The sequence below is a fragment of the Oreochromis niloticus genome, linkage group LG13 (assembly GCF_001858045.2).
Source record: "Oreochromis niloticus isolate F11D_XX linkage group LG13, O_niloticus_UMD_NMBU, whole genome shotgun sequence".
Lineage (NCBI taxonomy): Eukaryota > Metazoa > Chordata > Actinopteri > Cichliformes > Cichlidae > Oreochromis > Oreochromis niloticus.
In genome coordinates this window covers 26900313-26927703 of record NC_031978.2, presented here as the reverse complement: position 1 = coordinate 26927703, position 27391 = coordinate 26900313, and the positions used below count along the sequence as shown (strand labels likewise).

The 27391-nt window shown below is 39.4% G+C and overlaps 1 protein-coding gene and 1 long non-coding RNA gene across 2 annotated transcripts in view; one reads left to right on the top strand and one right to left on the bottom strand.

The window, feature by feature from the left end:
• The window catches only part of LOC100694824 (gamma-aminobutyric acid receptor subunit pi), an 87724-nt gene extending 62093 nt beyond the window's left edge, over window positions 1-25631 (top strand). The window contains exons 3-10 of the mRNA XM_005462957.4: window positions 2873-2985; window positions 6717-6784; window positions 9328-9545; window positions 11606-11688; window positions 18067-18204; window positions 18337-18489; window positions 20568-20758; window positions 20970-25631. Of these exons, the coding sequence (XP_005463014.1) occupies window positions 2873-2985; window positions 6717-6784; window positions 9328-9545; window positions 11606-11688; window positions 18067-18204; window positions 18337-18489; window positions 20568-20758; window positions 20970-21335 (1330 nt within the window). The 3' untranslated portion in view covers window positions 21336-25631. The remainder of the gene's footprint in view (window positions 1-2872; window positions 2986-6716; window positions 6785-9327; window positions 9546-11605; window positions 11689-18066; window positions 18205-18336; window positions 18490-20567; window positions 20759-20969) is intronic.
• On the bottom strand, window positions 164-18432 carry LOC112841977 (uncharacterized). Its single transcript, XR_003213492.1, has 3 exons — window positions 18320-18432; window positions 2678-2783; window positions 164-1901 (listed from the first exon to the last, which is right to left on the bottom strand). It is a non-coding gene; the product is annotated as an uncharacterized LOC112841977 (long non-coding RNA).
• Window positions 25632-27391: the final 1760 nt, after the last annotated feature.

The following is a 27391-nucleotide window of genomic DNA, read 5'->3' as shown; positions in this document are numbered from 1 at the left end:
AGCTATTGGTAACCTTTCTTATGTGAAAGGTTAGCAGTAGCTCCTTGTTGACTTTGAGTGGCACCATAATATAATGATGTTTTTTGTTTTTGTATGTTAATTATTAAAAAATAAAAATGTTAATAAGGAAGTTTTTTGTTAAAGAGGTCCTACTGTACTCATTTTCAATTCTAGATTTGTATTCTTCCACTCTACTCTGACTCTTAAGAGATTTGGATGATTTGCAGTTCAAAGTAACCCTTATTTATCTTATACTAGGTCTTGAGGAAGCACTTTAATTCAGCTTCTGTCTGAAACAAGCTATTTTAGCCTCTTTCTCCCTTCCTTAAGTTAATATTCTCCTGATTGGTTGCCCCTTGCAAACAGAAGATTTGAAAGGGAGGTAGGTAGGCGACTTCCGTGCTCACAGCCAGAGCTGTGTGCCTGAGATAACCACATTAGGGCTATCAACTCTCAATAATGTCAAAGACAGCCAAGAGGAGAAATAACAGATAGAAATTGAGTGGTTTCGAGCAGTCTGAGTCTGAGCTTTTGCCTCACTGGAATTACTTGTACATACACTGAACTTTTTTTACCATTTTAATGGTTTACAGTATATACAATAGGGAAAACATAATTAACCTAAAACTACCACTGATTACATTTCTCATTCATTCACATAAAATATACCATATTACCTCAGGTTCTGTCCTTCGTTTAACCTCAGTTACCAAAGGTAGCCGACCTGTTATAATTTCCTCCCTGTAATTAATTGATTGTACCCTGTTAAAGATACTGGATTATGCTGTTTATACAAACTCAACCTCTTGCATTTCTTATAAATTAAAACCTTCAAGTTTTTTTTGTGGATACAAACTCTGCTTAATGCGACTTTTAGATGAAACATTGACCATATTTGTTGTGGAAAACAACAAACACGGTAAATGTTTTAAATGGCTGTTTTATTATTTGAACAATTGTTAAAGAGGTGGATTTGAGGGAGAAAAGACAGATAACATTTAATCACATTATTACTTGCACCTGGTTAATGTATGTAAACACGTCATTTTAGGAGCAGGGGCTAATAACTTCAGAGACGAGGCAGTACTGAACAGCCCTTCAGTTGTGGTTTTATGTAAAAGTCTTAACAAATATTTAATGGTTTTCCAGAAATTGGATACACATAATTAAGCCCACAAGAGGATTAATCTCTCTACTGCCTCCATGACTTTTCATCATTATGGTTCAGAGTGTACTGACGTATTGGATGAATTGCTTAAGGTCTGCATGTTCCCCATAGGCTTTCATCTGGCCAAAATACCATTTTCAATTTAGCCTGACTGAATACCTGCAAAAATGACACTGACGTCAACTGCGGCTGGACTTTGGTGTTGAATGCAGATTTGGTGTGCTAGCATGAGGCGTGTTAAATTGCCCTTTGATAACAAGTTAAGACGATAATAAAGGCTTTTAACTCATGGTGCTGTCTCACAGACATCTAATTCTTTTATCGCATGAAATACAATGATTAAGTCTCCTTACGCCTTACTTACAAGTAAACTAAGCTGTAGTAGGTTTCATGTAGCATTGCACTGCAAAGAAGTTACATACATCTTGAGATGTTTTGATTATTTTCTATTCAAACACATTCATAAACCTTATCAGAGGAGGGCTACAAGGTGGTGTACAGGACACCTGGTGTCGGGAGTGTAGTGTCAAGACGGGCATCTGGTGTGAAATGTTTGTCAAATATCACTAAGAATGAATGTCCACACTGGATCAGCAGGGAGCTGGGCTACGTTTGAAAGGTTCATGGATGCATTGAAGGAGGACATGCGGAGCGCTGGCATGACAGAAGAGATGCAAGGAACAGGGTGAGATGGAGGCAGACAATCCACTATGGAGACCTCTGAAGTGAGCAACTAAAAGAAGAAAAAGAAGAAGAAGCCACATAAACTGTGCCCAAAAGGGTTAAATATTGCTGGAAAAGCACACTTTTTTTTTTTTAGGGGTTTGAAATAGTATGGGACCAGTTTCACTGGAAACACAGACCATTTTGATCTTAGTTCACTAACTTGTTTAGAGAGAGAATACCAAGGTATAAGGATTTATTTACACTGTAGTTTTAATACAGTGCCACATGAATGTGTTGATAGTGTAAGAAATCAAGCTCATTTTGCTTCACTATTGTATCTGTTCTTGTCACACTACCACAGCGCACAAGTGACAGAGGGAACTCTGAAATGCTGCCAGCGTATGGAGATGAATGTTTTCTGCCTCTGCACATGGTCTGATCTGTCTTGCTTCAGTCCCTCTTACATCATTGCACGTGCCCTGGGGCTTTCTCTCTACAGAGCAGGCGTTCTGTATTTAGAGCCTGATTTATACACAAACACACATACCACTAGGGAAAGCGCAATGAGTGTCCCCGCATCCCCCATCCCCCCATCCCCCCATCCCCGCTGCCACAATTGCCAGCAATATAATCATCTTCCCACACTTCACTGTGCGTTTAAGGATAACATAAAAAAGGAAAGGGAAAAACCAACAACAACTCATGAAAGCAGATAGTAATTTCAAATTCGTAGGTGGATGGAAAGTAGATATGGATGGTTTAACATTTTCTTGACCTATTCAATTTAAAGAATTTTGTGTTTGTTTATTCATTTCTTGCATTTTTTTAAAACTTCCAACTCACCATTTTAATCTTCTTTCTTTTACTCCCACCCTGCATGGCTGGTAAGACTTGCTGTGGAGCTCAGTCGATATCCTGCAGACTCTGTGAACGCCAAAGAAGAATCCATCTGGTAAATGCACAACGGGAAGAGAAACGAAAAATAAGTCTTATTTCTGCTTTTTTTCCCTCTCCCCCTCTGTCTGTCTTTGTTCTCAGGTTGTTAGAGAGCTCGTTGCTCAACGCAGAAGTGAAGGAAGGAGAGATTCTGCCTCCTACCATCCAGAGGCTGATGAAAGGATACAACAAGTACCTCAGGCCTTTCTTTGACAGTAAGGGAACTGCAGACACATGCAGCCATGGAAATGACAGAACACCCAGGGGAAATCTGCGTTTGACAGAGAACGAGATGGGTTCATAATGCAATTTTGTGCTTGCTTGTCCCTTCTCAGATAATATATGCTGACATACATACATTAAAATTTACGTCAGTTTAATTTAGCTTTGAAATTGGTGTGCTCCATTACTTTCTGTGTACAGGCATGGAGGTTTAACCATATTATGAAGCCCTGAAAGCGCATACACAAGACTTACTTTAACACATACAATACATGGTCTTATTTAGATTCCAGTTTCCACCAGGTGACCAATTTGTTTGCAATAGAGGAACAAAGTCTGCCACAGTGTGTGCTTTCAGAAGAAGAACAATGTTATGTCATTCCCGGCAAATCCCTCGCTACTGTTGTTGTTCTGAACTCCGGGAATCCATCACAATGTGATTACGGTTTGTTTACTCGCTGTTTGATCTGTAATAACACCTTGGACTTTACCAAGGCGAATGCTATTCAGCGTAATCACCAGTCTTCCCGCCTGGAAGCACAAGCTTGGCACACGGTAATGGTAAAAGCACTAGCAAAGGCACATATTCACACACCCACACGCGCATATGCCTTTGCATTTCAGTCACTGCTGGAACCTCCATTGATTTTATTCATTACTTTACATTTGCATTTTTTTGCCACAAAAACAGTTAAAATTGGTTAAACTTTGCAAGGATTCACTTCTCGTCGGGCCCAGATAACCTCAAGCACAGCCAGCAGGTCTGCACAATGCCGTCTGAGCGCTCATTTTTGGCGTTTGAAGTGGATTGCCTCCTTACTCAAAAACTAATAATCATCATTTCTAGCACATAAACACCCTTAAAGGAATAACTGAGCATTTTGAATAATCACGTTCTTGCCTGGATTTAAAGGAGAGCCACACTCTCTGTTCCTTTAATACTAAACTCCACAAGAAACACTTTAATACAGTAGATTTACATGCATCTCATTGGCACATACAGTATCTGCAGTATGACACCAGCCTCATTTGTGTGTCTCTGAGGAAAAAGAATGACTGATAAGTAAAAGGGGAAGGAGAATAGAAAGATGAAACATAGGAGAGCAGCAAAGTTACCCTGTCTTTGATGGTGAATCGGGGAGAATTAATTCCCTGAAGGAGGTTCACACTCGACAGACTGCAGCTGGTAGATAGAAGTGGGGGTCTTTAGCATTTTTAAATATGCTGTCCTCCAATAACCTTTCATTATATAACACGTTTTATTATGCAGCACTATATATATGCCTGTGTCCTCAAAATACCCTTTTATGTCATCACACTCAGACACAATCTACAAAAAGGTCAGAGAGAGAATTTTTTTAGCCCCACTTTTGCGTTCCACAACAGTTCAATATAAAGCAGAGAGGGTGTGAGACGTTACTTATTTTTGAAGGCAGCTCTCAAGCAGTAACAAGCTGTCTGTTCTGAGCGCAGCTACTCCTGCCTTGCCTGGCTATGACGGATGAAGCTGTGGTCGATTATTTAGTTATTGTTTCAAGTTCAGCTGCTGTTGTCGTATGATAGCCAGATAGACAGATGTGCTGCCAGTACAGCATAAAAATTAAGGAATACAGACCATTTTAATACAATTCTAAGTCAGCACCAATACACGCACAACAACTTGCAATTGCAGAAAAAAGTTCATGATTTTATATATTTATCTATAAACCTAATCAGTTAAATGGTTACATATGTATATATGTATATGTGTATATATATGTATATGTATATATATACGTGTATATACGTATATACATGTATATATATACGTATATATATGTATATATATACGTGTATATATGTATACACACAACCATTGCTACTCCCTTTCGAACACCTTTTGTTTTTCTTCGCAGAGCATTTTGTTGGAAAATTTTTATATTTTCCATTTCCTGTGTTTGTTTTGTTGATATTTTAATAGTTTGAAATTAAAGAAAGGTTATAAGAAAAAATAACTGGCCGTAAGTTAAAAACTGATTCCCCCCATTGAGTTCACTTTCACTAGCCAAACCCAGGTCTGATTACTGTCAGACCTGTTGAATCAAGAAAACACTTAAATAGAACCTGTCTGACAAAGTGAAGTAGGCTAAAAGATCTGAAAAAAACATCACAGAAACACATCATGGCACAATCTTCAGAAACTCAAGAACAGATGAGAAACAGAGTCACTCACATCTATCAGTCTTGAAAGAATTACAAAGCCATTTCTAAAGCTTTGGGACTGTAGTGAACTACGGTGAAAGCCATTATCCACAAAAGAAGAAGACTTGGAACAGGGGAGAACCTTCACTGGAGTGTGGGCCTTCAAAAATTACTCCATTAACACATCGACTCATCCAGATGTCATAAAAGAACCCTGGGCAGCATCTACACAACCGCAGTCCTTACTTGTTTCAGTTATGGTAAGTTTTCATCATTCAGGAAAAAGAAAGTGACTCTGCAAAAGTGATATCCATGGGAGAGTTCGAAGGCAAAAACCACTGCTGACCAAAAATATCACAACGGATTGGTTGGTCAAGATGTTTTTTGGCAAATGTGGCAAAAACATCAAATCAAATTAGACCTGATAAAATGAGTAGAAGTATGTGAGCCTTTGATTTTATCTCACGAATAAACATTTCTGATTAATATTGATCAGGCCTCTAGCACATCAGCTTAGAATAATTTTAAAGCAATACATTCAAGTTTGGGTTTCCTCACATGAATGGTTTGCTTCTGGGCCTCTCGTCCAACTCCTGTTGGATTTAAGTGATTTTGATGACAGCAAACTGCATACAGGCATCAATGGTCTTTTTGGAGATGGTTAGAGATGGTTTTCTAATATTTATGATTTTTTTGTTTGCAACAGTATCAATAATTCTTTTTCTGAAGACCTGAGAAATCTATTTTGTTAATGCCATGATCACTACCTTAAAACGTGATAACCTTGCAAGCTTTTACCACACTATTGTACCTTTGTATGATAAAGTGTTGCTAAACTGCCTTGGTCATATAAAACATTTGCTGTGAGACCCTCTTTCACCTGGATTCTGTGTGCCGTGTGCATGAAAATTACGACTGGCACCAAAAACTCTACTTAACATTCTGCTGCAGTGAGGCTCCAGCATTGCCTTTAGATTTGCATCTCTTGTATGCCATGTTGCTGCTGTAACCCTTTAACATAAAACTTCAGAAAATTTTAGATTGTCACATGAAAATAAGATAAGAAGCGTGGCCTTAAATGTGAATGTTTCACAGCCAAAATTGTGAGAACTAAAGCCCAACTGTGGCTACAGCCACATTCCCAGTGACAGCTGTGTCATCCCAAGGCTGCACTCATAATGAGATCTTCAGTCTGTTTTGGCAGCGGTCAGTGAGAGAGGTGCTAAACTTGCTCCTCTGGTTTTCTTTCTAAATTACTTGTGTCTGTGTAGACACAGCTGAGTGGGTAGCGACACTCACAGCACTTATAACCAGCTGAGGTCAACTTGAATATATAATAATGTGTCACGATACAGCTCAGCCTTTCTCCATGTGCCACAAAAAAGTTATTTTCAAGCAAAACATAGACTTTGAAATAGTCTGTCAGTCAGTCTGCCAGATAGACTATTAACAAAGATTAATGTAGATTATTAAAAGTGAAGGGAGTAAGCAGTGTGTGAACATAGAGCAGTATGTTTTTGAATGGTTTCTTCTTTTTTTCTAGATGGTCCGGTAACAGTGGGTATGAGTTTGGACATTGCCAGCATTGACACCATTTCAGAGATCAACATGGTAAGAGTATCACACTACTGAGTTCTGAAATTAAACAATGAAAACATGCACTACCAATCAAAGTTTCTACACACCTTTCTACATTGTAGATAAATACTGAAGACATAAAATATATAGAGCAAGATATATGGAATTATGTAGCAAAGAAAAAATTGACAAAAAACTCTAAATATGTCTTATATTTTAGATTCCTCAAAGTAGCCACCCTTTGCTTTGCTGGCAGCGCTGCAAACCCTTGGCCTCCTCTCAGTGAGCTTCATGATGTAGTCACCTGAAATGGTTTTCACTTCACAGGTGTGCCTTGTCAGGGTTCATTTGTGGAGTTTCTTGCCTTCTTAATGGGGAAGTCAGGTTGGTACACAGCTGACAGCCCTATTTGACAACTGCTAGAATTGTTATTATGGCAAGAACCAATCAGCTAAGTAAAGAGAAACCACAGTCCATCATTGCTTTAAGAACTAAAGGTCAGTCAGTCCAGAAATTTGCTAAAACTTTGAATGTGTCCCCAAGTCAAGTCAAAACATCAAGCACTACAACAAACCTGCTCACATGAAGACCGCCCCAGGAAAGGAAGACCAAGAGTCACCTCTGCTGCTGAGGATAAATTCATCCGAGTCACCAGCCTCAGAAATCGCATCTCAGATTAGAGCCACACAGAGCTCCAGTACCAGACACATCAACTGTTCAGAGGAGACTGCGTAAATCAGGCCTTTAAGGTCAAATAACTGCTAAGACACCACGACTAAGGAAAAGTAACAAGCAGAAGAGATCTTTTTGGGCCAATAAACACAGGGAATGGATATCAGACAAGTGAAAATCTGTGCTTTGGTCTGATGAGTCCAGGTTTTAGATCTTTGGTTCCACCTGCAGAAAAGGTGATTGGATGGTCTCTACAAGCATGATTACCACCGTGAACCATGTAGGAGGAGGTGTGATGGTGTGGTGGTGTTGACACTGTTGGGGATTTATTCAAAACTGAAGGCACACTGAACCAGCATGACTGCCACAGCATCCCGCGGCGACATGCCATCCCATCCTGTTTGCGTTTAGCTGGACCATCATTAATTTTTCAACAGGACAATGACCCCAAACACACCTCCAGGCTGTGTAAGAGCTATTTGACCAAGAAGGAGAGTGATGGAGTGCTGCACCAGATGGCCTGGCCTCCACAGTCACCTGACCCAATCCCACTGGAGATGTTTTGGGATGAGATGTACTGCAGGGTGAAGGCAAAAGGGTCAACCAGTGCTCAGCATCTCTGGGAACTCCTTCAAGACTGTTGGAAAACCATTTCAGGTGATGACCTCATGAAGCTTATCGCAAGAATACCAAGAACGGGCAAAACAGTAATGAAAGCAAAGGGTTGCTATTTTGAAGAATCTAAAATGTGTTTTTAGTTATATCACACTTTTTTGTTTACTACATAATTCCATATGTGTTCATTTATAGTTTTGATGCCTTCAGTGAGAATCTACAATGTAAATGGTCATGAAAATAAAGAAAAACCATTACCAAACTTTTGACTGGTACTATCGATACATTTCATGGGTCCCTAACTAATAAACCACAAGGGTTAAAACTGATTAAATGCAACAAGAAACCGTGCAATGGAGGAACTTTTTCTCAGGTCAGAACACATCATTTTTCTGAGTTTATTGATCAGTCTGTCTGTATTGTGAAATGTTTGAAAAAGCATCATACCTGTTAGCAGTTATGAAAAGTTTATTGCCTTTACCCTCACGTCTTTCAACCTGATGTGCACACGTTTTTTTTGGTATGACCACCTTTATTCTTCAAAGCTGTCAGAACTTTCAAGCTTTCTCATAATTTCTATAAGTAGTCTTCTTGAATAGTTCTCTAAGCTTCCTGAACTACATTCAAAGCTTTTCTTTGGATGTCGGCTGCCTTTTATTCTGTTCTTTGTCAAGATGATCCCACACCGCTTCACTAATGTTGAGGTCCGGGATCTCGGGAGACCAGCCCATGACTGATAGCTTTCCACTGTGTATTTTTTGAAAAATCTTTATCAAAAAACTAAGCTACAAAAGCTTCAGTATACTGGAAGTGCATACTCGTTTTGCTCATATGAAATAGGACTGTCTTGACTAAGAGTGATCGACCAGCCTTAATTAAATAGTGAGTGCAACAATGACTTTCCTTTGGGAATGGTTAATTCCTGCAATGCTTGCTTTGTGAGAAAATTCTGCTTACAGCTAGCATGCAACACATGATAATGGTTACACTGTCACACATGATGCAACAGGAAGACTTTGGAAAAGAATGTCATGAAGAAAAAAATAAGTTCAGTGTGCTAAAAGAACAGAACAAACTTGCTGATTTGAAGCAGTGTTTTGAATTACTGCTGCTTCAGGCACAGAAGGGCTTTGGGCTATGTAAAAATTGCCCCAAGATCACTAATGAAATACAACTACACCGAGCTTGGTTTGCAAAAACATGCCTTGTCTGTCAGCACATTACTGACATGCTTTGTAAAAACAGTGTATCAGCTCTGCTAATGACCTGTTTGGGGCTCATTACTGCAGGACTACACGGCCACCATATTTCTCCGCCAGCGATGGACTGATGAGCGCTTGGTTTTTGAAGGCAACAAGAGCTTGAGCCTTGACGGGCGGCTGGTTGAGCTCCTCTGGGTCCCCGACACGTTTATTGTTGACTCCAAGAAGTCCTTCCTCCATGACATCACTGTGGAAAACAGGCTGATCCGCATCTTCCCCAACGGGACTGTCCTTTATGCACTAAGGTGGGGTAACAAATAAAGACTGTACGCTGATGGGCTTGTTCTGCTTATTGTTTTCTGCTTTGACAGACAATGAAAAGTAGTCCGGGGAATGGAGAGGAAAATTGGCTGAGGGAAGAAGCGTGGGTTGAATATGAGATAATGTGATTGCGAAGCAGGGAGTTTTGTCAATTCTATTACTTGTGTATTGGATTGTATGAGTATAGGACCATGTGATTTGGCAATACAAAGAGCTGTGGGCTATCAATGCAACATAAGTCCTGTTAGGATGTGGGAAACAGATATTGTACTGTGTGCAAGGCTTAAGATCTGATGGGATCTTGGCAGGCTTCTGAAATTTGTATTACCTTTGCACTCATTGATACTGAGTTAAGCAGGCAGCTGTTTTAAAACTGTGGTGAGAGGGATTTAAACATGCTACTGTATTACTGTCACATGCTGTAAACTCAACTCATCAACAGATTGAGGAGCTGTCCATGATCTGGATTTGACTTTATTGACTCAATGCTTTTGTTTTTTGAATTATTCTTCCATATACAGTGTGTGCGGAAAGTATTCAGTGCTTCACTTCTTCCAGATTTGGTCATGTTACAGCCTTATTCCAAAATAGACTGAATGTATTTTTCCCCTCAAAATACTACACACAATGCCCCATAATGTCAAAGTGGAAAAAAAATTCCTTCAAACTCTTGCACATTTATTAAAATAAATAAATAAAACATGTACATAAATATTCACAGCCTTTGCTCAGTACTTTGTTGACCTCTGACAACAATAGCCTCAAGTCTTTTTTCAGTATGACACTACAAGCTCGGAACACTTACTTTTAGGCAGATTCATTCTTTTTTGCAGAACCTTGCAAACAGTGGATGGGGAGTTGGGGAGGATGCTCAACAGGGGTTCAATTCTGGGCTCTGGCTGGGCCACTCAACGAGGCTCACAGAGTGGTCCAGAAGCCATTCCTTTGTTATCTTGGCTGTGTGCTGATGGTCATTGTCCTGTTGGAAGATAAACCCTCATCCCAGTCCGTGGTCCGGAGTGCTCTAAAGCAAGTTGCCATCGAGGATGTCTCTCTACATTGCTGCATTTATCTTTCCCTTGACCCTGACTAGTCTCTCAGTTCCTGATGCTGAAAAACATTCCTGCAGCATGATGCTTCCACCATCGTGCTTAACTGTAGGGGTGGTATTGGCCAGGTGATGCTCACTGCCTGGTTTCCTCTAGAAATGATGTTTGGCATTCAGGCCAAAGAGTTCAGTATTGGTTTCAGCAGACCAGAGAATTTTGTTTCTCATGGTCTTAGAGTCCTTCAGGTACCTTTTGCAGACTCCAGGCTGGATTGTGCTCTGAAATGCACCGTCAACCATAGGACCTTATATAGACAGGTGTGTGCCTTTCCAAATCATATCCAGTCAACTAAATCGACCACAGGTGGGATATGTGGGTGTTATGTTATAGTAACCTGAGTTAGGTAGTCTCTCTTCACAGTCCATCTGTATACAGTACAGTATTTTAAACGTGAACATGATTAGTTTTTCTTTTTTAAAAAAAACACGTGTCATCCTTAAGTACAGCGAAATTCAATTTCTTGATTTATTGTTGGGAATAAATAAGTGTTTCTCCAGTCTTCATGGACCTTTGCTTTCAATACAAAGAAGTGCTTACCGTTTACACTTCAGTGTGACAGAGAAAATGTGGAGGAGAATGGTGCTTCACAGTCAGAGAGCACGACTAGTGAGAGTAAAACAAGCCAGAAAAGATAGTCAGGAGAGAAATGACCACCTTGGGGAATTGGAGCTGTGAAAAATGACAGAGTGAAGTGAGAAATATGAGGTGCTGGAGGAAAGGGACAGCTGTGGTAAATGTTTCAGTGCTGTGCCAGGAGGGAATACATGAGAAAGCACTGAAATGATTGTAGCCAAAGGTTAAGCAATTAAAGGAAAAGCTGATTTGAAAAGGATACTGTATGCCACTTTCATGCTTTCAAAGTCTCCAGGAATAACAAATATCATTTGCTTTTGGTAACCCTTTTCATGGACTTAAATAACATTTCTGTTGTCTAGGATTACCACCACTGTGGCTTGCAACATGGACCTGACCAAGTATCCCATGGACAAGCAGACCTGTACGCTACAACTGGAGAGCTGTAAGGCCACTTTATACTTAAAGAAAATCTGATCTTTGCTACCTGAAGCTGTGGCAGAGTTGTTGGTGGGTGGGCATAATTTCAAGTAAATCCGATCAAAACAAAGGATGAAATGGATCACTTTCATGCTCTGCATTGGTTATGTGTGTGTGTTTGTAAAATTGCATGAATGTCATACATCAGACATAAACTGGATTTACTTCAGTCTTGATGAAATATTTCATAAAGGACATGACTACTGCCGTGAAAAAAAAAGAAAAATACAGCTAGTGCCTCGGGTTACAACTGAACCACCTATAAAAACACTGCACAATGAAAATCAAGAAAATGGAAATTTAAAAAAAATGCAATGAGAGGAAAAATAGCCAGTGGCTGGGGTAGAGAGGGTGCTGTGGTCTGCAACAATGATTGCCTCAAGGTGCTTTTTATTTGTAAGGTAAAAACCATAACAATGAGATTATCCCTTATGAGCAAGCACTTGTTGAAAGTAGGGAGAAGAAACTCCCTTTTAACAGGAAGAAACCCCCAAAAGGGTTAGAGGATTAGAACTGACCAAACTAGTCTCATTGTTAAGATGTCAGATACAGTACTCCCGTCAATGCCGCTGTTTTGTTCATGGTGCTCTTTTGTAAAGATACACCAGAATAAATTACTAAATTTTTGTGCAAGTTCAACAAGTAAGATCTGTAATCACTCATTTTGCTGCTTTCTTGGATATTGCTAATCTGCTAATCTGATTTTTACATCACTACCACTCAAAACACTCAAACTCACTCAAAACTGACATCATTACACTAGTCCAGTTTCTTTGAGCCAATCAGCCTCCACTCCATGTGGTTTAAACTTCACTGCTTTGCCATCATTCTCCCTTTCAGACTCATTCATGCACCTCAGGTCCATCTAAGCATTCATCTTCATCTTGACCATCACCAATGTCTAGACCCTGAGGGATACAACCTTAAATTTTGTCACTGCTGGGATCCCATTCTGGCATGATGGCATCGTCGAAGTCTAATCATGTTTTGCTTTAGGCACCTAAGTGCTTGGTTATATTCGGAAAAGGCTTGTGGCTTTGGTTGAAATACAGCCATATTTCAACAACATCAGTCCTTTTTTTAATTGTGAACCAAAAAATTGACTCAGAAGCACTTCGTGGGTTAGGGTTCCCTCAAATGTACCATAAGAGAATGGTAGACAAAATAGTTTATAGCATAGCATAACATAAAGGTGGCATGAAAACAAAATAACTCCCACCCAGCCGTTGTTTAAGACCTACTTTTGGTTACTCATCGGCAGATTTGTACACCAGATGCCTTTCCTTATTGGTATAGTGACTTAGACAAGTAAAAGCTTTCTGGTTCAACCCAGAGAGGAGAGGCATACAGTATAATCCAAGCCAGTGGTAACATTGCTGTAAGTGCATGAAGACTATTACGGCTAACAACATTACAAATACTTTCCTTGTGGTTGAGACACACTAAAGTTAGCAGAAGCATTGTAAAGAGCATAAATGGCAGACTGGGGCAGCTGTGCATTCTTTGTTTGAAAAAATAGCAATGGAAAAATATTTTTCATGGTGACATCAGTAATGTAAGAAAAGCCTGGACAGCCAAGACAGTATTTCATAGAGGAGCACTGTTTTAATAAGGGTCCATGTCCACATAAAGCACTCTTTGCACTGGAAATGCCTGTCACCTCATTTTTAAAGCACTTCTCTTAAGCTCTCATTGTTGCTAGGTTACAAAATCCTTCTCCCTAAAAGTTTTCTTTTTCCACCATGAATTACTCTGTTGATATTGTAATTCGTGCCCTCTTTTTCAGCACTGTCAATGCTCAGCTTGATATGATTTGTATAGAAAATAGATGCCATCTTTGCACACAGACCCTAACGCACTCTGGCAGAAATAAAGAAAGCAAAAGTTACAAAAACATGGCATGACAGCAGTTTGGCAGACATGATTAGTAGATCAAGATAAGATGAAAGATCCACATACTATTAGGGTTTCTCATTTTATTCATCTTTTGCACACTGTATTGTGCTATAAATTAAATGTTGAATGGAAAATAATTTTCTCCATCCGTCTACACTCAATGACAAAGTAAAAACATCCAATTTCCTAACAGCCTTTCCAATTCAGAATCTCAGGGCGGGGCTGGATACAGTCCCAACTATGATTGGTCGAGAGACAGGATACCCCAGAAAGGCTGCCAGTCTATCACAGAGCTAACACGCACAGACAATCATTCACACATATCAATTCAGAATCACCAGTTACTGGGGATTTTTTTTCCCAAGCAATACTTAAAATATTAAAAATAAAATTTAAAAAAACAGGTGATGGAGCTGAAGATGTTAATATTTTCACTGGCAGTGACCAGAGTAGACAGTACAGGCTGAGTGGTTTGGGAACAAAATTAGAGAGGCAAGACTGAGATAGTTTGTAAATGTGCAAAGGAGGAATAGTAGATATATTTAAGAAAGGATGTTGAAGATGGAGCTGCTAGGCAGGACTAAAATAGGAAAACCACAGAGAGATTCATGGATGCAGTGAAGGAGGACACACAGAGGGTTGGTGTGACAGAGGTACCCAAATCATCAGCCCTCCACCACCGTGCTCGACAGCTGGTATCAGGTGTTTGTGCTGATATGTTGTGTTTGGAAAGACAATACCAAAGTGAAGGCGCTTGATCGTAATGCACACCGACACATTTGTAGAAAACTAAAGGATGTGGTTGTGATGTTGATGTGATGTTGCAAAGCTAAGTTGGGCTGTCAAGTTCTTTTTATCGAGAAGACGCTTTCTGCTGCCAACCCTTCCTAACAAGCCAGACTTGTTCACTCTTTTTCTAATTATGCTGTCATGAACTTTAACATTTAACATGCCTAATGAGGCTTGTTGAGTCTGGGCTAAATTTGCTGAGATGTCCGCTTCTGGGAAGATTGAAAGCTATCTTGAATGTTTTCCACATGTGGATACATTTTCCCAGTGTAGAATGATTGACTTTAAATTTTTTGGAAATGGCCTTGTATCCCATTCCCAGACTGATGGGCAACATGAATTGCTTTTTAAGATCACTGCCGATATCGTTCCTCCTTGGCATTGCATAACCCACAACTGACTGCTTCAGACCAGTGAACTGACAAAACTTTTACTATTATAGATGTGGTGTTACTTGCTGAAGATCAGTTTGATCATGAACACCTGGCTGCTACTTTCCCTCTTCATTCCTGTGGAAGCAGTACAGCTGTACTTAATTTTTCATACCCTGCTTCTGCACTTGAACTTAGCTTTTGTTAAATAATGACATGGTGTAATATGTCATGCTTTGTACCTCGTCTGAGGTTGCTAAGGACCAGATTTTTATTTATTATGGCCTGATACATAAAAAGTTGACATGTTATACTTTATTTTTCAAGAATTGCATGTCCATTCAATAGAATTATTAAAGCAAACAAATCTAATAATAGCTGGAGTGCCCACAGCAAAGGGCGAAAATATAAATTCAAAGGGACTTTTAATCCACAGTTTCAAGTTTATTCCAAAAATGTCAAACTGTTCTGTTAGACTTTGAATAATCTTAAAGCAAGTCCACAGTCATTAAACTGCAGGGTCAGTTAAGGTCCCTTGAACCAAAACCATCTAATCCTACAAATCCTCTAAACTTACCCAAATAACTGTAGAATCCAAACCTCTGCCACCACAGTGTAACAATTCCTCGCGTTTAAAAAGTGTACATATTTCTTGACACGTTGCTGAAAATGGGAGACCATTTTTCCTAATTATGACACATTGTCATTGCCCTGTGCAGTACATGGTCGGAAGAAAAGGCCCTCCTCACGCCTCTCCGCTCTTTCCACCTGCTCATCTACTGTCTTTGCTTCCTAGCTCACTTTTGCTCCATGCTATTAAATGACAGCCAGCCGGGCTAAGCTAAGTCTGATCCCTGCCAGAAGCCCACCAGGACCTCAGTGCCAAATAAAACATTTAGCTGGAGCTCCAGTGCCACTTGACAGCAGGCATAAAGACATCTGGAGGTTAACGTTAGGTAACTGAGAGGATGATGGATCCTTCCTTCACCGCTTTAATAATTCCAGGCTAAATATCTGCATCTGTTTCCTTCTGTCTCTCTCTCTGTATCTGTATGCCCCCCTCCCCCTTTGCCATTTCTCTCTCATCGTGCTGCTCTATCTCTGCTGCTTTCGCTCCGTCTCTCTCCCCTCCTGTCCTCCTCTCCTTCAATCTCTATTTCCTGCTTGCTCGGTCTCTGTGTCTCTTTATGAAGATGTATATTCAAGGATTTATTTCTTTTAATGCTGTGCCAAAAGTGGATCCTCTGCACAGGAGGAGGCTTTAAACAGAGCGTCGTTGTGGGAGGGTGTGGGGCATTTAAATTAAGATTGCAGTAAAATATTTTGCGCATTCTGACAGCAAAAAGAGTCAAAAGAAAGCGACGGTCTTTTGTAATCATGGCTTTAAGTCAAATTTTTGTGGGGATGCTTTCGAAAAAACACAAAACTCTTGGCTGCTTGCTTTCAAAGGCCTACAGGGCACTGAATGTAACTCTTTCCATGCTATTGCACAGCTTGTCACTGCCCATCTGTGTCTGTTAATTTGTACAGTAATGTTAGGGCTTTAGGTCAGGAAAATAATGACTTCTTCTACCAAGAGAATTACAATGAAATAAAATAAGGTGAATTTATTGAACCTTTCAGGATCAAAGTCACCACTGCCTTTCATTAGGAAAGCTATGCTTCTAGTATTGTGGCTCTGGTCAATAATACATGACTCCATATGGGTTAAACGGAGAGAATTAATGAGCGTTTCATGCAAGGCAGATTACTGAGGTGCAAACCAGCTTCTGCCAACAGCGTGTCTTCACGCTTTTGTTATTCTCTTGCTCCCTCTGCAGATAAATGAGAAAAATACACCTAAGAAGTTAAGCCTTATTAATCACATTTTGTTCTTAATTTTTTCATTTTTACACGAGAAACACTGTAGTTCTTACTAACTGATACGATTACACATTGTTACATTGCTCTGTCAAAGGCGCAACCACACTTAACCGTGGCATCTTTGATCATATTAATTTTGCATGCCTTCTTTTTCCAAGCTTTATTTGGGTTATCTAGGCTCTCTAGGGCCCAGTGCAATATGCATGATTAGGCTGCTATGGTAAGAGGCAAGAGTTAAGCTCTTCAGCAGGACCCCCCCCCCCCCCCCACACACACACACACACCCTCTTTAGCTGTCCTCTTTGAAGAATTGAATGAACACCAGAAATGCACTTCCGATAGCAAATCCTGTTGGATCTCTCTGTGTCAACTGTCTCAAAGTGAATAAAATGGAAGAATATTCCGATTGGGACTTTATTCAGGTACAGTCGTGCAGATTGTGCCAAACGTATGTGTTATTTCAACAGCAGATACCTTTAAGCTTTGCGCTGTGTCTTAAACTAGCTTTTCAACCACATTTCCTTTTGTTGCCAAATCTCTCTCTTGTGCTGATGTTTAGCATTAGGGATAATTTACCACCCGCTGTGGGTTGGAATCCCAAACAACTCAGCTGTAACAGGATTGGACCATAGCATAGCTTTAGCAATTAACAGCTGTTTCCAGGATTGCTACTTTGGAGTTTAGTAAAAGGAAAAAAAATACTAGTATTGTGTCTGTGTCATCATCATCATTATCACCACAATATAAAGAATAAAGCATGTGCATGTCATAATTCCCACATGCTTATGAATATATGCTTCTGTTTGTGCCTCATTTCAGCATAAGTGGCATCAGAGCTCATCAATCTGTTATTGCACAAATCATTAAACCGCTAACTGTTCCAGAGAAAATATTTAACATCCACTTGTGTACATCCAGTATATTTATCCACCGATGGAGCACCAGCAAGGATGGGCTGGGCATGTGGTCATGTGATATAAGACCAACTGGGCAGTGACTAATGTCAAACCTAGTTACGTTTGGACCTAAATAGGAAGAATATAAATTTAGGTTGGTGTTTTTTAAGTTACTCCTCATTCAATGTTGCACTCCACCGTGAAGGGCAGAAAAATGAAAAAGGGAAAAATATGCATACTTATAAAAACTGCATTGAGAACAAACAGAGCTATCACAATAACTGTTTTGTTTTTTTTTACAATAACACTGATATTTAAAAAATTAAATTTCAATTCTGCCTGATGAACACATGATAATATCATAGTAAACTGTGTAGCTGTTATATGCTCTTTGTTTGCAGACTCTCCCACTCCTTCCATGCACACAATCATCAAAGTTACAGATAAATTTCACTGATAAAATTATTGCTTTTATCCTGTAAAGTGATTAGTGCAGATTTCTTCATTGTCGTCTTTTCTTCTCTTCAGGGGGTTACAACATAAATGATGTTATGTTCTACTGGACCAGAGGAAATGAGTCTGTCAGTGGTTTAGACAGTCTCCAACTGGCTCAGTATACAGTAGAAGACCACTACACATCTGTCTCAGAGGCCATCTATGAAACTGGTAACAATGACAACCAAAACCATTGTTTAATTCTTTAAAAAGCAGTGTTTTGTTACTAAAGACTATTGTGCATTACATCAATACATATAAATGTACTAAAATTTAGTGCACTTACTGTCTTTCCTCTTAAAGGCCATTATCCCAGGCTTGTCTTCCACTTTGAGCTGAAGAGGAGCATTCTGTACTTCATCCTGGAGACCTATGTCCCCTCCAGCCTGCTGGTGGTCCTCTCGTGGGTTTCCTTTTGGATTTCCTTGTCTTCTGTTCCAGCACGTATTTGCATAGGTATGGGATAATCCATTTTTCTGTTCATTCAATCGTCAGAATCAGAATTAGAACATTTCTTCTTGAGCAAATGGTATATATTTTTAGACTGCAACTTAAACATGTGCGTTATTATTGCTGCTATATTCTGCTTTCCGTCAGTCATCATGGTAAACCTAAAGTGATTGAGATGCAATCAAAGTGTAGACTTTCATCTTTAGTTAAGAAGTTAAATGCACCATCTGCTGAGGGATTACAGAAAATTTTTTGATGAGCTCAGATGTAACCGGACAAAATAAAATGGTTATTTTTAACACTGTGTTGAGTATTGTTTTGTAATGGTTGCCAACTGATGGACCTCACCAGAGGATTCACAAAGGGATTTCTCCTTTGTGATGGTTTTGACTTTTGGAATTTTCAGCTTTTACTCAGTGAAGCTGAGATCAGGGACTTACTGGTAGGCAGTGTTGATTTTGAGTTTGTGATTTTAGATGGCCATTTCTTGAAGTTGTATCTAGTGGGAACATCTAAGCATAAATATTTTGCTGGATTAGATCTGCCACTCCTCCAGGGAGTGCAACACTAAGTTCTGAAAACAAAAACACAACTACAAGATATTCCACTCCATCGCCCATAGAATGGGCAGTAAAGTGAATTTTTGATGATGCATTCTAATGTGTTCTCTGACTGTACATTGCACACTATTGCTGACTATGTAAAAACTAAAGGACACATGAGAACCTTCCAACAAGGCCACATTATTGTCATGGTCCGGGTCAGTGCTGGGTTTTCCAGCATGCCGGTGGGCAGAGTCGCCACACCTCCTCTCGTTTGTTGCACCTGTGTGTAATCAGCTGGCAGGCTTTTAAGACCAGCGCTCACAAACACTCCTTGCTGGAACGTCAGCTAACCCTTCAGTTTCACAGATGTCTGGATTCCACCTACCCTACTCACAGCTGCTGGTCTGCTCGCTGTTTTCGGCGTTACCCACCTGCCTGCCTCCCTGCCCAGTTTTTCACAGTGAGTGAACCTGGACTGGTTTAGTCTCACTCGGACCTTAGTTCCCCCCCCCCCCGTCTCGCATCCACCTGTAAAATGACTCTGTGAGTGTAGCTCCGTAATCCTCCATCTTAGGGTGCCTGCTCTGGAAAATATCTGGTGTCGGGTTCCCTGGCTGCTCCCCCAGCTGGCTAAAGAGAATCTTTCCTTTTGGACTCTGCTGCCGCACTCATAGTGTGACTCTTGTTTTCTTGTTTTCATGTTTTGTGACTGTTGCTGAGATAGTTCTAGCCTAGTTAGTGCTTCATAGTTCTGCTTTTGTTCATAGTGTCTCATAGTAACACTCTAGTATTGTATCTAGTAACACTGAAGTTCTTGCCTGGTGTAGAGCGAGTTAATTCACAGTTTCTTAGCCCCCTGAGTTTGTAGCATTCCATTAGTGTTACAGTTTGAGCAACTCCAGAGGTTAGGTTTATTTCCTCTCGCCTTTGTGTTTTTGCATTTTACCATTTTTCCTGTGTGTCATTCTCGCATGCCAAAATAAAATTATTCTTTTCACTGTACCTCCGAGCGTCCGTGTGGTGTCTGCATCTGAGTCCTCTTCCCTGTGTTGGCCACCCGGTCGTGACAATTATTTGCTGTTACATTCATTACACACTAAGGTCAGCAGTGAGATTACAAGGTGCAACTCAGTGCTCAGTGTCTCAAGGTGAAGGGCTCAACTTGGATAATACTTACGGATTGTATTGTCCATTCAAATATCCCACCTGTTGTTTCATTGTTTTACAAAGTATGTCAGCATGTTGCTAGGAAACACCAAAACCATCTCCTGAGTTTCCATTGGCAGTACTGGTGCTATGGAGAGCAAAAGCTGGATTATTTTTATTGTTTTGGTGAAATGCATTGGATAATGATCAACATTTAGCTTTTTATTAGCATTTCTGTATTTATAACCAATAACTCCCGTTCAAAGCTGACCTTGGCCAGAGGCTAAGTCAAAAAAAAAAAAAAAACAACTAACCAGTGGATTCCCATTTAGGTATTTAGTGGTTCATCAAAGAGTCCCTACTTGACCACTATCTGTATGTGTTCTGTGCCAGGAGTGACCACAGTACTGACCATGACAACTCTGATGATGGGAGCCCGGACATCACTACCCAATGCCAACTGCTTCATCAAGGCCATTGATGTGTATTTGGGGATCTGCTTCAGCTTTATCTTTGGAGCACTCATTGAGTATGCTGTGGCCCACTTCTGCACCCTCACTCACGCTGATGCACACATGCTCATGGTGAGATACTCCTGGATGTACTTACATTAACTGTTGATTGTTGTGGTCATTACTGTTGTCACAGTCATTGTGTTCATCATGGTGGTCGCTGTCATTGTCATTGTCATCATCATGTCACCATGAGCATTTTGGGGTAAGTTGGATTTCTCAGATGTAGACGCATCGTGTTTTTGTTTTAATTCAAACCTCATTTTTCTTCTCTATCTTGCAGTACGGCCACCGAATGCACGACTTTGATGATGAAATGAACGGCATCATCACCACCATCTCCACTCACTCCAACAGGGCCAAGAGGCGCAAGGAGCCCACTGCAACTTCTCCTTCAGTTCCCGCCTCAACAGAACTCGCTGTCAGCCCCTCTAGCCCCTCGGGCAGTGAGCCCAAGCCTGAGGCGGCACCTCCAGAGCACACCAACTGGTGCCTCACTGTTCTGGCCACCCTCCGCAAGATTCTGCGTGCCATATACTGTTGTCATGTGGAGAACCCCCACCATATAGACAACTACTCCAGAGTCACCTTTCCACTGTCTTTTGTCATTGTTAACCTACTCTACTGGACATATTATCTGTACTTTTAGCATTTGTTTAAGTGCTGCATATGTCCAGGAGAGTTTAAGATGGAGAGTGTTTGTAGACAACAAGTGTACCTTACTGTACATACGTACAGTAAGTGTTATTCAGGTGTGTTCTGGGTTGATTGTGTAAAATTTCTACATTTGGATTCATGAGCGAGGTCGCATTCTCACATGGGATTGTTCTGGTGGAAAAAGGGAATGCTTATAATTGCAGCTCCATTTTAAATATTAATAAGTACTCAAACTATGACATTGCTTAAAATTTGATGGAGTTGGTTTTGATAAAAATAGGCCTACCTGACTATGACATGGTGATATTTTATAAATTCTGTCACGCTTTAATATTTATTTTAGGATGGAGCTGTAATTGAAGGCTTTATGACAGAATTCACCTGCGCTATTGAGTGAGAACAAATTCACATTCCACTTTGAGTCTCTTTTATGATGGATTGATCATTGATATTTTACAACTTCATCTCCCGTTTCTGCCTGCAGGTACAACATTTAGAGTGAAATAGGAAAAGTAACAGATGGCAGAAGAGGGCTGAAAACGACAGGCAAGGGAGGTGGAAAAATCACTACAATGGAGCGTGTGTTGAGAAATATAAACCTCCAAAGGACGAGCTTTCTACTCATTGTTGAAAGCTCTCATTCTTCTGTGTCCTTCTGTGAGTTATTTTTAATTCACTACAGTACTGTTTCTCCCAGCCTGCATATGACCCTTTTTTCATTTCTATAAATGTAGTGGCCTTGGATACCTTCAGTTGTATTCTGGAAATCTGGCTATCGTGAACAGTTTAATGGCACTTGTCACGGTATGAATCTGTTCTGCTATTTCATAAAGGGAAGCACCCCTGCACACTCCAAGATATGGAAGTCCAAAGGAATCCATATTAAATAAATAAATGGCAAATTACCAATGAAAATTCATGTTAATAAATGGAGTGAGATTTTATATATATGTGCCCGGCATTCAGATATAGAAATACTCTTTACTTTTGTTAAATCCAAGCCTAGAATATGCTGGCCAGCTAACCAGCTAGATTAGCTTCTCAGTCTTCTCAGTACAGATTGTTATTTTCTTTTTCATCAAATTGCCAGATTTTAGCGCGCTGACTAATCTTGTGAGTTTAAAAATAAAATAGGTGATTATTACAGTCATTTACTTCTAAACATATAGCTGCCAGCTAGCAAGACAGTTGTAGGAACATAATTTCTATAGTCATGTGAAGAAAAAAAAAAAACCTTCACAGGAGTCGGTACACAAAAGTGTTCTAGAGATAAATGTAAGGCCACCTGGAAGCTAAAACTTGGCTGGAATTGGGTCATTGAACAGGACAATGATCACAAGCACACCAGCAGGTCTCCAACAGAATGGCTGGAAAAGAAAAGAACCAAGGTGTTGTGACTGCACAACATCCAAACTTGACTGAAATGCAGTAGTGGCACCTTAAGAGAGCTGTCACAGAACTAAATCAATATTGTAAAGAAGAGTTGGTCAAAATTTCTCTGTGAGAGGCTGAAAAAAAATCATACTGAAAATTATTATTTCATTATTTTAATTATTTTTTTCACATGAATAATATGTTTTCTTCTTCCACAGCAGTTTTAGTAAGAAAAGTATTAATATCTAATGAAAAGCTTGACATGAAATAAAGTGTCATTGAAAATGTCATCACGTAAATTACTTCATAGAACAAAACATTTCTTATAAAATATAGCAGCTTAATTTTAATACTGTCTGAAATAATCTCATTAGATCATCCGTATACTTCAGTTTATTTGTATTTATTTATTTGTGTTTATTTATATTGGAGCTTTTGGGTTTCCATACTAACTGGCAGGCATAATGGAAAACACAGGTGTGAATATAAAGGACAGCAGACATATACCAATACAGACAGGTACTATGTTACAGTGATAAATATATGCAGTATTTCTCTCTCTGTGGGTTGGCTGGTAGTGTTTTCACTGTGCTTTTTCAATGGATAGGGCGTGTGAAGTGTTAAAAATATTAAAGATTTAAATATTTAAGATCATTTGAATACAAAATGTCTAAAATATTTAAATAGGATGTTGTCATCTGAACGTTATCTAAATGGAAAAATACCTAGAAATGTTCAAGGTACTGTTGTGGTCAGAAGTTTATATACACTCATCATTAGCATGAATGTCAAGGTAAGTTTAGGTTTTTAATCATTTGTTCGAGCTGCTTTTTCCAGGGTGGAATGATTGTGTATATGATACATCTTTAATGACTTGAAAAAGCAAGACTTGTGTGCAGTAGCGTAAACCACAAATTTTCAAAAGGGCTGAGATCAGGGTTTTGGGAAGATCATTCCAGATGTTCAGTGTTAGCCTGCTTTGTCCCATCAAACCCTGTTTTGATGTGTGTTTGGGATCATTGTATATCTATTGTGCATGTAGTTGAATCCAAGTTTTAATCGTCTCCTCCTCCTTTTGTTATTCTATCCACTTTATGGAATGTATCAAGACCCTTGGCAGCACAGCAGCCCAAGAGCATAATGCTACCGCCACCGTGCTTGGCTATTAGTAACGTGTTCGTAGGTTTAAAAGTCTTTTATTTGTTTGTTTATTGTAGCCAAATAGCTCAATCTTTGTTTCACTTGACCATAAAACTTTTCTCTAAAAAGCATTTGGTATGTGGGCAGCTGATGTGAGCTTTTGAGGCAGAGGTGCGGTTGTTCCAGCGTTTCCAGTTCATTACAGGCTTGTTCCTTGGTGGTTTATTAGTTGTTCCTGAACATCCTAGATAATTTCCTCTCATTTAAAGGTGAAACTTTGCCAAGGTCTGAAAGAAGGCCCAAAGTGGTGAAACGTTTGAACCTGCACTGATATACAGTTGATTGACCTGACAATCTTGGAATCTGCAGTTGTTTAGAAATGGCGCCAAGAGACCTTCTTGACCAACTTGTGTAAATCTACAATTCTCAGATCTTCTCTGAGTTTCTTGGACTTCCCCATTTTTCTGAGTATTGGTCAATTGAATGAGGGCTGTCAAAAAATAATTTTTGTTCTGACAAAAAGAATCTACAAGCCAATCATGATCACGAACGAGAAGTTAATAGGCCTTGGCCATGTCAAGTTAAAATACATTGGAGAACCTTGAGTAGCACTTTATATTTGAATGCATGCTTTTTATTTGAGCCTTTATGTATACATTTGAGCCTGTGCAGATTTGCAAATATATTCAAACACCCAGTTGTTGTTTTTTTACCATCATTAAAGATGTCGTACAATCATTCCACCTTGGAAAAGACAAGTTCAAAGATATCCTTAAAACACAAAATGACCTTCATGAACGTTATGAGTGCATGTAAACGACTGTACTCAACTGTGTAACTCTTCAGTTTTGTAAACTGTTAACTCTCAGCTGTTTCAGTTGAGATGATACAGCACATTCTCTGTCAGCGTTGTGAACCAAAGAACCAAAGACTTCAATTTAATTCAACCATTCCTCTTCGTTTCCCTTTAGTTCCCAAGAGATTTTTCAAGTTATGTCATGTTTGTTATTCATTGAGGAACTCTGAAATAGCATGCAGTTCATATTTCAGATAGAAAACAGGATTCAGTTGAATATCAGAGGTGCATGTTTATTTATTGCTGTACTCAGTATTGCTATGACATAATCTCACTCATTTAATATGAAAACTGGTACAAGTTTCACCATGATACAAGTCTCAGAGGTTCCTTTTCTAAGAATTACTTCTCAGTGTGCAATGATGAGCTAAATTGTTCATATTTGAATATGCTTCATTTTAGCTTCACTACTTCTCCTTTTATCCATTTTTGAATATACCATCACCTACCAAACCTTTTAATTGATCTTTGCCTGATTATAATACAAAAGTAGGATATTTTTTTGTTTATGCTCTTCCTGCATGATTGTCGATCGTATCTTTTTGTTGGGTTTTTTTCGTTGCTTGATTTGTTTTGGTTCAACATGATAGAGAGGAATCATCATTAAAGAGTAAGAAGAGGCTGTTTCATGAACAAGATGTATATTTTCATTTGATTTGGGCTCTCATCTGAGTTTAAAGTAAAAAGCGGCTCAAACTTCTGTTTTCTTTTTCACTTTTTTTCAAAACTTTGAAAGAAACGAATGATCTGTGACTGTGTTCTCTGGAAGTCGGCAAGCACTGATCTGGGGGAAAGGTTAACATGATAAAACATAGACTGCCAGGTTTTATACAATATAGCACCACAGTCATAGTTCTGATAGTAATCTTCTCAGTGAAAAGTACAAGAAATGAACGCCAGTATGGAGCCAAAGAACCACAAAAGCAACCACTGAAGCATCTTGTCAGTGTGGACGCACAGAGAATGCCATGCTCCTGAGTATCAGTTGTCCTAAGGTATGGCTCCACAGTTGCAACTACAATGTAAATGCTTGTTTGCTCTAAATGGACAGCATTGTTGACGGTGAAGGTGCAAACAAGATCGTATGGACATGGAGCAACAGTTGGACTGCCCCCCCCCCCCCCCCCCCCCGACCCCCACCCCCTTTTTTTTGTCCTTTTGTGGGACCTGTCAATTAAATCTTCCAGGAGACACTGGCTATTATAACAGCCTCACAGTTCTTGGGACATCTTCATGTACAATCTATTTATACACTATAGTACCATGTTAATATAGACATCAGTTTCCTTATTGTAAATAAATTGTAACACTATGCATGTTTAGTCAGTGTATGAATATGAATGATAGCAATAAAAAAGAGGTTTAATGTGTTCATTGTTGACAGTCTTTATACAACTATAGTAACGATAGTATTGTGTATGACTATGGCATCATAAACCAACACAGCAGTCTGAAAGTCGCATCATTTTCCAGAATCAAAATTACAAGTGCAGAATCAGAGACCAGCAAGCCTTCAGACATGCAAATGTGTTTGTGTTGCAGATGTTTGGAATGCCCTCCAGCTCCCTTAGCTCTGACTCAGCAGAATACAGAGTGAGGTCGTCTCTCTCTCACACACACACAAACACACATTTCTTTAATGGGCGAATTCAGTAGGTTGCTTTTCTTTAAAGACATACCAAGCCACTTTGCTCTTTGGTGCTTCCAATTAGAAAACAACTGAATTTTTAAAACATTTTCATCACCTGGAGTAGAGAATTTGGGTAAACTATTAAATAAGTCTTCAGCCAACTTTTAAAAAAAAAGTCCAGACGCTTTTCTTTCCAAGCTCCTTAAACTATTAAATAAATAATTTTTTTATTAAAAGGGTGAAGAAAAAAAGTATTTCTGCAGCAGAGTCCAGCTTTGGAGGACTGAGTGTATATGTTTGTGTTCTTTGTAAATATAAAGACTATTTCCTGCATGCATTATGCTGCACTGCTTGTACCACAACAAATCTATTAGAAGTTAGTACTACAGCTGATGTAGATATACACAGCTACTCACAAAAAATAAACATAAATGAGATCTAAACAGGGCTGAACCAGGCAAAAGTCTTTCATATACTGTTACAGTAATATTAGAATGAAAATTGGTTGGATATTTTAAATATTTAACTTTATTTTCCTCAGGGCATGAATGATAGGATTGATTGTCTGACCTCGAGTTTTTATCTCTGTGCTGGCAGGTGTAAACAGGCTATAAAATGCTCTAATGTCTCCAATATAAGTGTTCATAATCCTCACACTGTAAATCCTGATCCTCTACTGAATCAATCTCCCAGACTCCAGAAATCCCTTTAAAAGAGATCATGATGTGACGCATATCAAAGGTGTAGATTTGGGCCTCTCCACGGCAGATGTTTTATGTTCTCTGATCGGGAATGAACTGCTCAGTGATGAGAGGGAGCTTGAATGCCTTGATGATACCCTCTAAGCAAAATTTTGTGTCGTAACCCTGTGGTGCTCACATGGTTGCTAAATGAAGCTGATAATATCCTTGATATTGTTTACACCATGTAAATAATGCAGTCTTCTTAAATAACCCTGACAATGCAGACTTGAGGCAGCTTGCATGTCCCCGTGTAGCATTCATCATGAATAGCATCGCTCGCAGAGATAAAACTGATTGGATTTGAC